The 13,901-nt window shown below is 48.8% G+C and overlaps 1 protein-coding gene across 1 annotated transcript in view; it reads left to right on the top strand.

Annotated features, from left to right (window-relative positions):
- The first annotated feature begins 7,917 nt into the window (after window positions 1–7,917).
- Slc6a2 (solute carrier family 6 member 2) overlaps window positions 7,918–13,901 on the top strand; it is a 38,549-nt gene continuing 32,565 nt past the window's right edge. Inside the window, exon 1 of the mRNA XM_005369590.2 lies at window positions 7,918–8,191. Coding sequence (XP_005369647.1) covers window positions 7,918–8,191 — 274 coding nt within the window. The remainder of the gene's footprint in view (window positions 8,192–13,901) is intronic.

Raw genomic sequence — 13,901 nt, 5'->3', positions numbered from 1 at the left:
ATCACCACCATTACCACCACCACCACCACCACCACCACCACCACCACCACTAACAACAACAACAACAACAACAACAACAACAACAACAACAGCAACAGTGGTGGCGGCAGCAGTGTCCTACAGACTTTAAAGATGAGGAAACTGAGATATGGGAAAACAAAGGAACTCAGCCAGTGGCATAGTGTTAAAACGGAGGCCACACCATTCCTAGGCACCCCCACTCAGTTTCTCCCGCAAAGCCTCACACAGACAAACGTTTTGTTCACTAAAGCAGATGGTGACCTGTCCTCTATTTTTAGATGAGCCATTCAAACACTCTGGCAAGGTCCAAACTGACTTCAGATTCAGCGCCATCACTGTTGACCTGCAATGACTCCCCCTTCCCCCAAGGCACTTCTAATGAAAAAGGATGAAGGATTTTTTTCTCTGGATAGGAATATAAAGTAATGCTTATTAAGTCAGTGAGGGATTTCATGCTTACAAACAGATAAATAGATCAGAATAACAGAAAAGAAAGCCTGGAAGAAGCCCAACCATAGATGGAAACTGTTTAAGATAGAGAAGAATTATTTGCTAATCAAAGCAGAGAAGTAACTACATGATGGTTTTTTTTTATAAAAAACAAACAAACAACAACAACAACAACAACAAAAAGGAAGTGGAATTCTTACCACACACAAATGAACTCCTACAGCGTGTGTGAAAGACATAACTATGGAGGACCCACACTGTTAAACTTTAAAATATAGTGAGGAAAAATGTCAGCAAGGGAAGAACTTCTCAAATTACACAAAGACCACATAAATAGTAAGAAAAGATCGATGCATTTAATTATAGTAAAACCAATAATCGCTATCAGATCATGAGTGGAGCAGGAGTCTTACACAACCAAATAGAGATGCTTGCATATAACACAACAGATGAGCAGTCAGCATGCTTCACGAACTCCTGTGCATTAAGAACAGACAAGCCAATGGACAGTTGGGTAAATATGCCATCATTTCCCAGAAGAAAATGAAATGCAAAGGACCCACAGGCATGGGAGAAGGCATGCGGTACATTGAACAGTCAGAGACGCGAATACCAACCATGATAAAGTATGGTCTCACACTCTGAAGAGTCAACAGCCCACATGGCAGCAAGGTGGCTAAGGTTCTGACGATGAGAAGGAGGAACTGAGGCAGAGAGAGGGAGATGCAGGTTGCTCCATCACCTGGAAAAAACAGTGTGTCATTACACCATACAGGTGAGCATAACCTAAAAAACAACAATGCATTTCCAAGAATGCTCCCTGGAGAAATTCTTGTAAATGTGAATGAGAGACATTTCAATGCATTGATGTGGATTGTTTGAAATTGGCGCACACACACAGACACACACTCGTCCCAACACCCCCATGCATACACAAACCCTGGGAACAAGCCTAAATTCCTAATTCGTTCTTTTACACTGAATGAATAATTAAATTGTGGTCATCTATTTAACAGATCAAATATATACAGCAATGAAAATTAAGAAACTATGAAAAATGCCATCATTCTGGATAAATCTAAAAATGTATTATTACGAACTATAATGAAACCAAACAATGCATATATTGGGAATAAATTCCTAGGTGGTAATACCATGAAGAAAAAGGCAGGGACAGTTATTTCTACATTCAGGACAGTGGTTGCTATGTGTGCATGAGCATATGCTGGGGAAACATGGGCTTGTGGGACATGGGTTGGGGGACATGGGCTGGGGGACATGGGCCTGTGGGACATGGGCTTGCATTTGCTACTTAACAGGGAGGACTGGATGCAGTCTTGCATATTCATATAATAATTATTATAAACTGTGAACTAGTCACAGCATTTTTGTGCTTTTTCATGCCTGACGAGTTTCACACTCAATCAAGAGCAGTGCACGTATGATGTTTCCGAGAGGCGCGTCCACGATGCTACAGATGGCTGTCTATGGAATACCTGTCTGCTTCAACTTGCGTGATGATTTCTGAGCTTCCATCTGTTTTGATAGTCTCAGATGGATAAAGCTCCAGGACCAAGTTGACCATAACTCCTCTGCCCTGGACAGAATAAGGAGCCAGGTATGGGCCCTCTGTCTTCTAACCCTCATGGCCATGGTAAGGCCATCCAAGGATGTGAATGGGCAGGCATGGAAGGAAACCTGTTTCTTCCAGGAGACTGCGCTGTGTGCTCTGGATATACCTTTTCCATTCTCTTTCCTGGCTCTTCTCTTGCCCTATGTGTTATTTTTCTTCTTCTCACGGCCCATCTCATCTCAACAATGGCTGTGGCCACAGCTGTAGAGCCCAATCAAGCCTCAGATACCTGTCTGCTCTACTTCCTGCATTCCTGTTCTCCTCCATCTCGGAACTTCTGTCCCTTACTGACGTAGGGGCTGTAGACGAGTATAAGCAAGTTTCGTTGGTTAGGGAAAAACTTTAGTTATGTTGTCCCAAAAAAGATAGGAGCCATCAGAGGAAGAGAGTGCGGATAACGGGGCATGAACATATTGCCAAAATGTCTTCCCGGAAGTTCTAGAAGATTCAGGTCACAGAGAACTGGGAGAAGCAGGGAGGTCACCTGGAGACTGTCACAGACATCCTGTCAGGAGATGATATGACTTGGGACTGGGAAGTCACCTCCTAGGTGCAGAGATGTCACATGGTCTAGAGTTCACAGGCGCTGTGCAGGGTTAGAGACGAGAGCAAGAAGAGCTAAGGCTGACTCCAAGCTCAGTGGTTCAGGATTCAGAAAGAGGGAACCCTTGTAACCTAGGCTGAGGACAACTGTGGCGGAGGAGCTTATGTGTTTAAGTCAGGGAGGTGGCATCAGGGCATCTGATTTGCTCATGACCAGTTCCACGCTTCTGGTTTTCCAGACAGAGCTGCATAGACTGTAGTTGAACCCAGAGTGTTGGAACCCAGAGCAGAGGCCCAGGTGGAGGGTATAAATGTGGAGGTCAACAGGGGTCAGTTGCTCTCTGATGGCAGTAACTATAGGGGGTCAACTGGGCTTAGTAAGCCACAGAGAAGACACCAAGGACTGAGACATAACTTTCTAGATAAGAAGTTTCAGAAACCTCAAGGGGTTTTTATTGGGAAGTACCCTGGTGGAGATGGATTTCAGCTCCTGTGGGTTTTGTATTGAGGGGACTTGTTATTTAGAACAGAACTTAGATCAATGACCAATAACCTTGGGCAGACCAGCTTCAGTGAAAGAGATTTAATATCCTAATGGGAGAGAGAGGGGAGAGATGGGGGAGGAAGGGAAAGGGAAAGAAGTGTGGGGGGGGAAGAGGTGGAGGCAAAGAAGCAGGAAGGGAGGGAGAGAGCAAGGAGAGAAAACAGACAGGTAGACTTCCCTTTCTCTTTTGCCTTAATTACCCCTATGGTGCCTTGGAGGTAAAGACTGCGAAAAAGCCCTCAGGACTCAGCTTCTTGGATTCTAGATACACTCCAGCCCAACCTCTGTTTGTCAAGGCCTGGTGTCTGCAGGGAGATGACCAAAGATGGACTAACAGCACCAGCTATCGCTTTGCTTCCCATGGCCTGTGTCACCAAGTGCCATGGTAAGTGGAAGTGACGCTTCCCCTGAGACCATGCTAGCTCTGATAATACTCCAGCCTCCTGCCCACCACTTGCCCTCAGGCCAACTGGTGGGGCAGGATGCAGAGAGTGCGAGAGAAGCCACATGGCCCCAATGGCCCTTAGAACCATAAGCAGGGAGTCTGGGCCGGAGATGAGGGAGACGCCTTCTCCTTCAGGCCAGCTGTGTCCCCCAGATGTCTTGGAAGCCACAGGGGGAACTCTGAGAACTCGCCAATTAGCCTTCTGATAATGTCTGTATAGTTAGGGGAATGCTTCTCTCCACCCTGGCGACAGACACTTCCAGGGTCCTGCCCATCCTCCTCGTCATTCCCTCTGTTCTCAGTGCAGACCCCGCCCCAGTGCTCTCTGTTGCCAGGACCTGGGGCTCTGCTGAGACCCTTCTTTGGCAGCAGACACATGATTGTCTTAGGCTAGACTGGAAGCACTGGAGGAGTCAATACTTGGGAGCAGTTTTCATGGGTAAACCTAGCTTTCTTCTTGCGAGGACAGCTCCAAGGCATGTACTGTGCCTCTGAAGACCCAGCAGGATGACACCAGCAGTCCCTGCCTTGAGCTACTCTTTAACCCACCTTCTCCTGGATTTACATCCGTTCCTGTCTTGCTTGCTCAATTCTCTAAAGTGTTCCCAGAAGTTCCCTCCCTCACTTATTCTGACCTTTGTTTTAAATTCGGCTTCTGGATGACTCCAACAAAAATTAATCCCAAATCAAGGAACAAGTTAGTTCTCTTCTACTTCTGTCGGCATGAGTTTCTGCAGTGCGAGCTGGCTATGTAGCAGGTTATGTTGGATACCGTTCTCGGACTGGTTAGGGAAGTTACACAAGTAACTAGACCAGACAAATGCGCAAAGTCCTATAAAAAGGAGATCTGACTTTCGTGAACACTGCTTGTCAGGGAAGGTATCAAATCGGGGTTGGCCTTGGAGGTTTTGGAGGGTGAACAGGAATTCCTCCAATAGACAAAAGGGTGGAAAGAGCATATTAAAAATTTGGCGCTCATTAAACCATAATATTAGTTCTTGAGTATCACCTATGTTGCTAGAGAAGAAAATATATTTTGAAGATTTATTTTATTTTTACTGTTTGTATATGAGTGTTTTGCTTGCATGTATGTCTGAACATCATATACACACCCAGTATCTGTGGAGGCTGGAAGGCGGTTGCAGATAGTTGTGAGCTGTCTTGTGGGTGCTGGGAACTGAATCTTGGTCCCCTCCAGGAGCAGCAAGTACTTATATAACCACTGAGCAACCTCTCCTGGTCCAGCAAGCATGTCTTGAAGGAGGGAGAAAGGCTTAGGAAAAATGAGGAGAGGATTAATGGCAGAATGTATGGTTAAATGGACAAGTGGAATTTTGTTTGCACCACTGATGCTGTTTATGTATTATTTTGGAGAGACAGGAGTATCTTTGGAAATTGTGAGTTATCTTCTTCTGATTGTCCAAGTATCAAATGCTCATTGTAGAAAACTGGGCAGATAGATACCAAGTGGCGTAAAGGAGAAAATGAGATTAATTTAAATCTATGGCTCATTCAGTCATTCTGGTATGTCTCCGTGGGATTTCAGGTGAGGTGTTGGGCTTGAGTTTCAGGAATTTATCTGGCAGCTGGGTATGATTATGTGATTAGAAAGCCAGGGGCTTAAGGTGAGCAGCAGGGGGTGATGAGAATCCCCTGGGCTGCAGGAGGATTGGCAGGGCTTCATTGGTGGTCAGAGAGGCGAGTATCGGGGCTTGATGACCCAGGCATGGAGCAGAGGAGAGCATGACAGGCCAGCTAGAGGGATTCAGATGTAGTCATCCATCGTAAGTAAAGAGACCAGAAATAAGGACTGTGAGACCTGGGTTTCCCTTCCAGCTCTGATACCTCTGACATGTGGGACCTCAGACCGGTCTCTTGAACCTCGGAGTATGTGTGTTCTTTCTAACTGGCTTGACACGGAGGACCTTCGATGACCCTTTGATGACAGGGTCTCATCCTGAAGCCTCAGGTCCACCCTTTGCCTAATCTCCTGCTTCCTGTCTTCAGTCCCCAAGGGATCAAAGTGAACCTACCACCCTCTGGGTAGCTCTTCCTCTCCTCTCTGCATCCTCTCCACAGGATACCTGCATTGCTGGCCCTGTGTGTGAAACTTATCTGAAAAGTCCCGTGTATCGGCAGTCCATTTACTCACTCGTTCACTCATGGTATGTGCCAGGCGTTGTTTAGTGAGTTACAGGTGCCAGAGACACAGAGGTGGGTAGGGCAGACGATGCCTCTGCTCTTCTGGAGCTCAACTGTCATTCAAAGGGAGATGAAATTAATTTTTTAGTTAGGTCAGTGATCTGATGGAGAATGGGGGGGGGTGGGGACAAAGTTTTAGATGCAAGAGTTTAAGGAGGAGTTTCTGCACTCAGACCTGAATAACTCAGCTGGAAGCAAGAGCAATTGCAAAGACCCTGGGGTAGCTTTGAGCCTGGACTGTTGGAAGCATGGAAGGATAGGTGTGACTAAGCTTATCTAAATTTCTTCCTGTGTTGTTTAAGGGTCGTCCCTACATTCCTGCCTGCTGCCCTTACTGATATGACTTCACCAAATTCCTGTTCTCCAGTCACCACAGCCAGTCCCGGACGGCAGTAGGCTCTTTACACATTGGACTGGGAACTCCTCGGTATCAGTGACTGTCTCCATGGCTCTCCTAGCTGGGTCTATTTAGACACAGGCAGAAGTTGGATAAATAACTCTGCGGTCCAAGTATCTCACGCTCAAACGAGACAGAAGATGCTGTCGAAATCGCAGGCCTGCTCTTTTCATCCATCCCCTTCCTTTGCTTTACCCACACCAGCCCATACCACACCAGACTTCTCCCCCATCATATGTGTTTATTCATTGTGTTTCCTGTTTTCCTCTTGCTTCTGGGACTGAACAAACAGCTCTTTGAAGGTGTTGCCCACTTGTGCGAGACTAAAAAAGGCTCGCTTGGGCACTTGGCAGGAGGCATTTGTAAGGACGAGTATCAGGGCTCAGCCTTACAGAATAGGGTCGCAGACTCCAAGGAGAACAGGGTTACAACCTCCAAAGCCTGTTAGCCTGCTGGTCACAAAGAGAGTTAAGTGTAAAATTCTGGGCCATGACCTTTCAACAAGCTGAGCTGGCCAAAGAAAACTGCCCAAGGGCTGGGCCCTGCCCAGCCTGTCAGCCACCAGTCGCAGCGCTCATCTTAGAGCACCAAGTTCCAATTCTGCTGGTAGAGAAGACTCTCACCAAGTAGATTAAGTGGTCTGAGTGAATGACTGCGCTGGTGTCGCTAGGGTGGTGGCTGCTCTCCCTATTCTTTCCAGGCCCCTTTTGAAGACTTCTGGGAGTTTGTTGCCCTCTTCCTTTGCTCACAGGCCAGAGCCAGGTGTCTTTGGGAACCCCGTGCACTACTCCTGCTGAAGAGAGACACGAAGAGTGTGAGCCAGGTCCCCACGAGTCCTCTAGAGTCCGGCTCCCGCCACCCCGGAGCCCGTGGGAGCTGCGCCCCCGCCTCTGCCAGTCCGGGCCACGCTGTCAGTCTGCATTAGTGCTAACAGGCTCCAGACCGAGCGGGCTGGGCGCGGGGCTAATGCAATAGGCGCGTTACCTGGGGCACAGGCTACATTACCAGGTCGGCCTCCTCCGGGCGCGGCCAGAGCCAGCCAGCCCGCGTCCTGCCGGCTGCCCCGCGCCCGCAGCGCTCCCGGGGCCCCGCCTGAGTGCCACGCGGCGGAGCTCAGCCTGGGCTGGCGCCTGCGATCCCCGTGCCGCCCACCACGTGAGTGCGCCCTGCGCGCGAGACCGGTAAGTGTGGGGCCGGCTCCGAAGCACCTCGCGAGCGGCTGCACCCACTAGTGTCCAGAAGGCTCCTAGGGCTGTTGGGTTCCGCCTCCCCGAAGCAGGACGGGACCACGAGCAGACACCGGCCCTGCCTGCAGGGCCCGCAAGAAACTTGCCATTTAGGGATGTGGGGTCGGGGGGGGGGTGTAGAGGCGGAGAATGACCCAGGTGGAGTCGACAGGGTCTTTAGCCCGACCCACAGGGCGGCCCGAGGAGGTTCCCACCTATGAGTTCTGTCCCAGTCGGACGCGCGTCACAACCTCTGTCTCCAAATTTTTCCAACACATGTGCTCCCTTTTCTAGAGGAAGCCGGAGTCCGATCAGCTCACGGATCCCCACGTTCTGGGTTCCCCTGGGTGGTCTCGGTTGGAGCAAACAGACTGCAAGCCCTGGTGACCACTTTTTTCCCTTTTATACAAGCAGAACTTTGGTGTGCCTCCGAAGTCCCTCTCTACAGCCGCACCCATGCTTCTGGCGCGAATGAACCCGCAGGTGCAGCCGGAGCTCGGCGGGGCGGATCCGCTGCCTGAGCAGCCCCTACGGCCCTGCAAAACCGCGGATCTGCTGGTGGTGAAGGAGCGCAACGGCGTCCAGTGCCTCCTGGCGTCCCAGGACGGTGACGCGCAGCCCCGGGAGACTTGGGGCAAGAAGATCGATTTCCTACTGTCTGTGGTCGGCTTCGCAGTGGACCTGGCCAACGTGTGGCGCTTCCCCTATCTCTGCTACAAGAATGGTGGTGGTGAGCGCAGGGTTGACTGAGGCTTTGGAGTTGGGAGGCTGCTTGCTCTTGTAGCAGAGGGAGGGGAGCAGGGATACCCACAGAGAAGAGACGCAAGAACAAATTTAGTGTTTGGGAAAGAACTCTTTAGGGCGCCGGAAAACAGGATCAGAATACTTTCCATTAGGGAAATTGAGGCAGGATCTTGGAGAGTGCTAGGCACAGAGGCTCAAGGATAGAGTCGGGGCACCTGGTCGGGTGAGGAACACGCGTCAAAGCTGCCCCCACAGGAAAAGGGGTATCGATCTTGAAAGGAATTCCCAAGAGTTTGGGATGTTCCAGACAGACAGAAGATGTCAATGCCTCCAGCACTCGTAGCTTTGGGGCTCGAACACTAGGCCGGGTAAAATTAGAGCCCTTGGATCACCGGAGGGCTACAGAGGTAAGTGCACATAGCTTTTGTGAACTTAGGCCACTAGATGCCAATGACTGAGCTGGGCCCTGAGACAGGAGGCCTGGGAGCCTGGAGTGTTTTCTTCAGTTTTACAGGCTCTGACTACATTATGGAGTGGGCTACAGGTGAACCTGGAGAAGACACTCAGCAGCCGAGCTCTTTTGCCCTCTTCTTGATGAGCTGTCATTTCCCCATCAGCCCTGGAATGAGAGCACAGAGGTCACATACAGTCCCGTGGAAGCAGCCTTGAGCTCCTTCCTGAAGGACTTGGAGCCTAAGATGCCCAAGTCACCCTGGTCCCCATCATCTTTACTGAGATGGAAGTTCAGGAGTGCCCTGCACAGAACCCAGGGACACTAGCTTCTAAAAGAAGACATTGGGCCATCCCTGGTACTACAAGATAAGGCCACACCTTGCCTTGTAGTAGTTCTGACTTGGAACTTAAAGGAAGTCATTTGGAGGCAGGCTGACAATTTACAGGGTTTGGGAGGAGCGTGTGACTCCCAGAGTCCAAGATGCACAGCTCTGTGTTTCTGTGTGCTCTCTGGACACTTGCTTTGGGATAAGCAATACCCAGGATTTGTAAAAAGGGCATGGTCACCAAAACGAGCACGTGGCTCTGAGTTGATCCTGTTGCATATAGAAGTATCAACTCTCACTGAGAAAGCAAATCAAAGCTAGAACCAATTTGATGAGCAGCCACGTGTTCCCTTACTGACATGGGTCTGTCACCACTAGATACTCCAGTTAAGGAAGCTGGGACAAAAGTCCCAAGTGTCAGGAGTTGCTTCCTGGTCCCTGGTGGCCCTTGCTACTCTTCTGGCTCAGCACTCTGATCCGTAGTTGCTGGGCAGAGAGGGAAAGCTAAGGAAAAGAAATACAACCTGAAGGTGAAACTTTTCCACACTTCGTGGCTGACGACCTACCAGGGACTCTCAGCAGATTTGAGCGTTTGAGCATTCTGGCCAATGGTAGCAACAACATAAAAAGGTAGATTTTCTATATTTGTAGCAAACAGAGAGATGACAAATAAATGACAAATTGGAAGCCCTTAGGACAGTTGCATGTCCCTAGTGACCGTCTGAGATGGCCTGTCCCTAGACACCAGACGCCCTGTCATTAATCAATGATATTTCTCTGGGTTAGCTCAGTGTAAGGCATAATGCTAGTCTCTGCAGGGGTCACCCGGATGTGTAAGCCACCACTCTGCCTGCTGGGAGCATTGATTTCCAGAAGTCGTCATTGACATGCTGTGATCCATCCTTTCTATTGCTATATGCCATTGAAACTAAAGCAACACAGATGGCCAGCTTGCCAATGTGCCGAATAGATAGATATTCCAGGGCTCTCGCTGATGCTGTGTCCACATGGCCACTGCCATGTCGCAGGGAGGGAGGGAGAGAGAGAGAGAGAGAGAGAGAGAGAGAGAGAGAGAGAGAGAGAACGCACCTGCTGTGCTGCTGGGTGCTGGATTCCTGGAACAAAGTATAGCAAATTTATCAGATACAAAGTTTTCATTGAAATTGACTAAATTTTCCTTTCTCTGGTATCCTGGTCCTGGAGTGGCCGAGCCTGAGTTGTTTTATAATTTGTCTTTTGTGGCCCTGTTTCCAAAGTGGACTGGAGAGAGCTAAGGGAACAGGCTTAGTTCAGAATCTCCAATAAGGTTCAAATCCTAGGAATGTGGTTGAAGGTTCCTACACACTTGTAATTGAACAAATATATTAATAAAATAACTCCAGCTCTCAGAGCTTCATTGCCAGTTTCACAAACCATGGCAGAAACATGGCAGGAACTAACACAGTGATGTGTTAGAGATGATGATGATGATGATGGTGGTGGTGTGTGTGTGTGTGTGTGTGTGTGTGTGTGTGTGTGTGGTGCAGCCTAGACATTAGGAGTCTTGGCTGTAAAGTTATAGACTCAAGTTTCTAACATATATGACTTTGGGCAACTCTCTAGGCCTTCGTTTCCTTACCCGTCCAATAATGTTGCTCAGCTAAGAGGAGGGCCAAGAACCAAATGCCCCCCCCCCCCCCCCCCGTGCGTGTGGAGAGTTAGCACGGCATAGGCCTTAGCGTGCCTGCTACTCTATCGTTATCACTAGGATCCTATAGGAAAGGGATGGGAGAAAGGTGCTGTAGAAGTTTCAAGAGGAGGTGTTGAGCAGTGACTCAGGGCGAGTGAGTTCTGCTTGGAACTCAGCTTCCCTGGGCAGGGAGGGCTCAACAAAATAGTATTTTAGCCTTTTCAGACCCAGGCCAGCTGGCCTTGGCGAGTTCCCAATAGAACATCCCCATTGTCTCAGTGTGTGGGTGCACCCCTTGCGGTCCTGAGTTCCTTGCTCGCGCTCTCTCTTCTTCTACTCCTGACTTGGACCTTGAGATTTCTGTCCGGTGCTCCAACGTGGGTCTCCATCTCCTTTCATCGCCTGATAAAGGTCAACATTCAGGAGGATGCCTATATGTTTTTCTTTGGGTTCTCCTTATTTAGCTTCTCTAGGATCACTAACTATAGGCTCAATGTCCTTTGTTTATGGCTAGAAACCAAATATGAGTGAGTACATCCCATGTTCCAAAAAAAAAAAAATAGTATTTTAGCATCCACCTGAGACAGGCTTCACAGAAGAGGAACTTAGGCTGGCTGGAGGGCAAGCCAGGAGAGATAAAGGTAAGATGCAAGTTGGGGCTGGGCTGCGGAAGCCCTTGCTAGGCTGAGCGGGAAGAGCTACACCAGTGAATTTCCATGGCTGGTGATGAGGTTGGCAATTGGTCTGGGGATGGTATAGCCCTTCATCTGGGAGAACAGAGCCCTCTGATTTTCAGTACACCCATCTCTGTTCCAGGGGATGTTCAGCTGCCCCTGCAGGCCTTGATCTCCCCTGAGAGCTTATACTGTTTTTTTTTTTTTTTGAGTCCCTTCTCCTTCAGTAATTCTGAATTAATCTCCAGAAAAGGTCGAGTAGATAGGTATTTCTTGAATCCCAGGAGAAGCCAAAGAGCTGAGTTTGAATTCCAACCCTGCCACTCACTGTAACCTCAGACATCAAAATTACTGCTATAAAGTGACCCAGTCTTAGATGATCCCCACAGTTCCTTGCTCCCCAATAACCCTGACTACAGCTGGATACAAGCCAGGCTTCATCACCCTGCCCTTTAGCAGCCTGGCCCTGGCTCTTTGTGTTCTTCGGTGCCAGTGTTAACATAGAACTCTCCAAGTCTGAGTGTTTATCCTGGCCCAGACGGGAGAATGTTTTGAACTGACGAAAGTGCCAATAGTTTATGCCCTTGGCTAATATTTTATGAATGAATTACTGTCAAAATCAGCCTGCCTGAACACCTTCCTGAAGACCAGCTGCTGGGATGACAGGCTCTAAGTTCCAGAGGGTTCCCTTGGAACCCAAGACTGGGTCTGTGCTGGCCTCTGGGAAGGAACAAATACAGAGGTGACTGAGTACTCCATCCTGGAGGTGGTGCCTTGTGGACTGTCCTCTGTGCATGACGCTCTGCCTTGGATTCTGTGGCAACTGTGGATTTTTGGGTTTGAGCATACCTAGCTCTGAATCAGAGTCTGATATTTGCTAGAGAACTGGCCTTGGACAAGCCATATGGTGTCTCTAACCCTCGGTTTTCTTGTGCAGAAAATAAAGGGTTTAATTTTTAGCCCTTTCTATAGGGCCAGATAACATCAGACAATATAAAGTACCTGAGATAGTGTCACATAGTATGGGCCCAGTAGAGATGCTACCATTTTGATGTGTTTGGTGATACTGGTTATGTGCTGAACATAGGTGTAAGATGAGATCCTGATTATTCTGGAAAGAAATTGATGGAGGAGATAAGGTCAAAGAGAGCTCCTTAAGCCTGGGTCCATAGCATAGCAGCTTTAGGAGGCAAAAGCTGAGCTTTGCCCATGTCCAGACAGTGTATAGTGTGCCACTATAGATGCATGAGATGCTATGATTCTGAGTTCCCAGTATATTTCCCTCACCACCCAGGTGCCTGGGATCTGCAACACCACTTAGAAGGGTAGCGCTTATATAGACATCAGGGGTTTCTCAGCTTGATACTTTCAAGTCTAGCTAGGACACAGGGACATCCACATATGAATCTTGTTTGGCTGACACTTACTATTTAGCTCAGATGTACAAGGAGCCAAGCAGCATGGTGCTCGAGCTATGGAGTAAGGTACCATAGCTATTGGCACCCTGACTCCCAGTTGAAGGTACTGCTCTGGGCTGGTTATCATCTAGTGGGCCCAGTACTGTGAGCTAGCCAGAAGGAGCTGAAGGGCTGTTCCCAAGCAAGAGGGGCCTAATGGAGAAAAATGCCATGTCTTGCCCTGCAGTCTCGAGTCCTATTGCCTACATGAGGATTAAATTCTAGGACCAGTGGAGAAGGCCCAGGGCTTCCATTAGTGGCACCCACCATGTGAGTCACCGCAGACACCTGTTTCTCCAACAGAAACACATTGGCTAATCCCAACCCCTAGTGCAGAAATATGTGGAAGAAAATCCCTGTCTCTAGGGAGTAGCAGTCCACTGTAGATATTCTAAAAGTTCATGATATATTATACTATATTTCAAATGGGGAAGGTGAGGGCCTACTCGGTTCGTTGTGGGTCACATTTCTTGTAGTGATATCATTCTGAGCATCCCAAACACTTCCGGGTTTATTTCTCTTGAAGAGACTGGAACGGGGGAGATGGGAACCAGATTCCACAAGAACAAGTCAAGTTCGGGCATGACAGTGCAAGGAGAGGGGCTGCAGAAGGAGGCGTAGCCCCCAAGCTCCCTTTCCCAAATTCTACCCCTGCTGACCTCTGAGAGGGGAAGACCCATTCTGCCAGAGTGGTGCCAGTCTTCTCAGAAGCTGTCCCTGGGTACCAAAGCTCAGGCAAAAGGTCATCTTAAGCCAAAATGAAAGTGAGTGAAGGATTGTCCCTCCACCCAACCATGCCCCAGATACCTGGCTCTGGGTTTTCCTAGGGAAATGACCCCAAAGGACCTGTTAAACAATGTGCAAGGCCTTGTTGCTTGTAGGGGCCCGGGAACAGAACTCAGACACAGGACAGAAGAACCCACCGGTATATGCCAGAGGCCTCTTATGTGGCTGATGGAGCAGAGGATGAAGAGAGCTCAAGACCTTGGCCAGCAGAGTTCAGTCTAGAGCTCTAAGAGCTGAGAATTCCAAACTGGAGTTTTTCACAGAACTATTGCAAAGGTTTCTTGTCAAAAAAGAAAGGAGGTATGTTTTTGGGTTTTTTTTTTTTTTTTTT

The sequence above is a fragment of the Microtus ochrogaster genome, unplaced genomic scaffold (genome assembly GCF_000317375.1).
Source record: "Microtus ochrogaster isolate Prairie Vole_2 unplaced genomic scaffold, MicOch1.0 UNK54, whole genome shotgun sequence".
NCBI classification, from domain to species: Eukaryota; Metazoa; Chordata; class Mammalia; order Rodentia; family Cricetidae; genus Microtus; species Microtus ochrogaster.
Note: the sequence above shows the minus strand (reverse complement) of the source record. Positions and strands in the feature narration are given on the sequence as shown.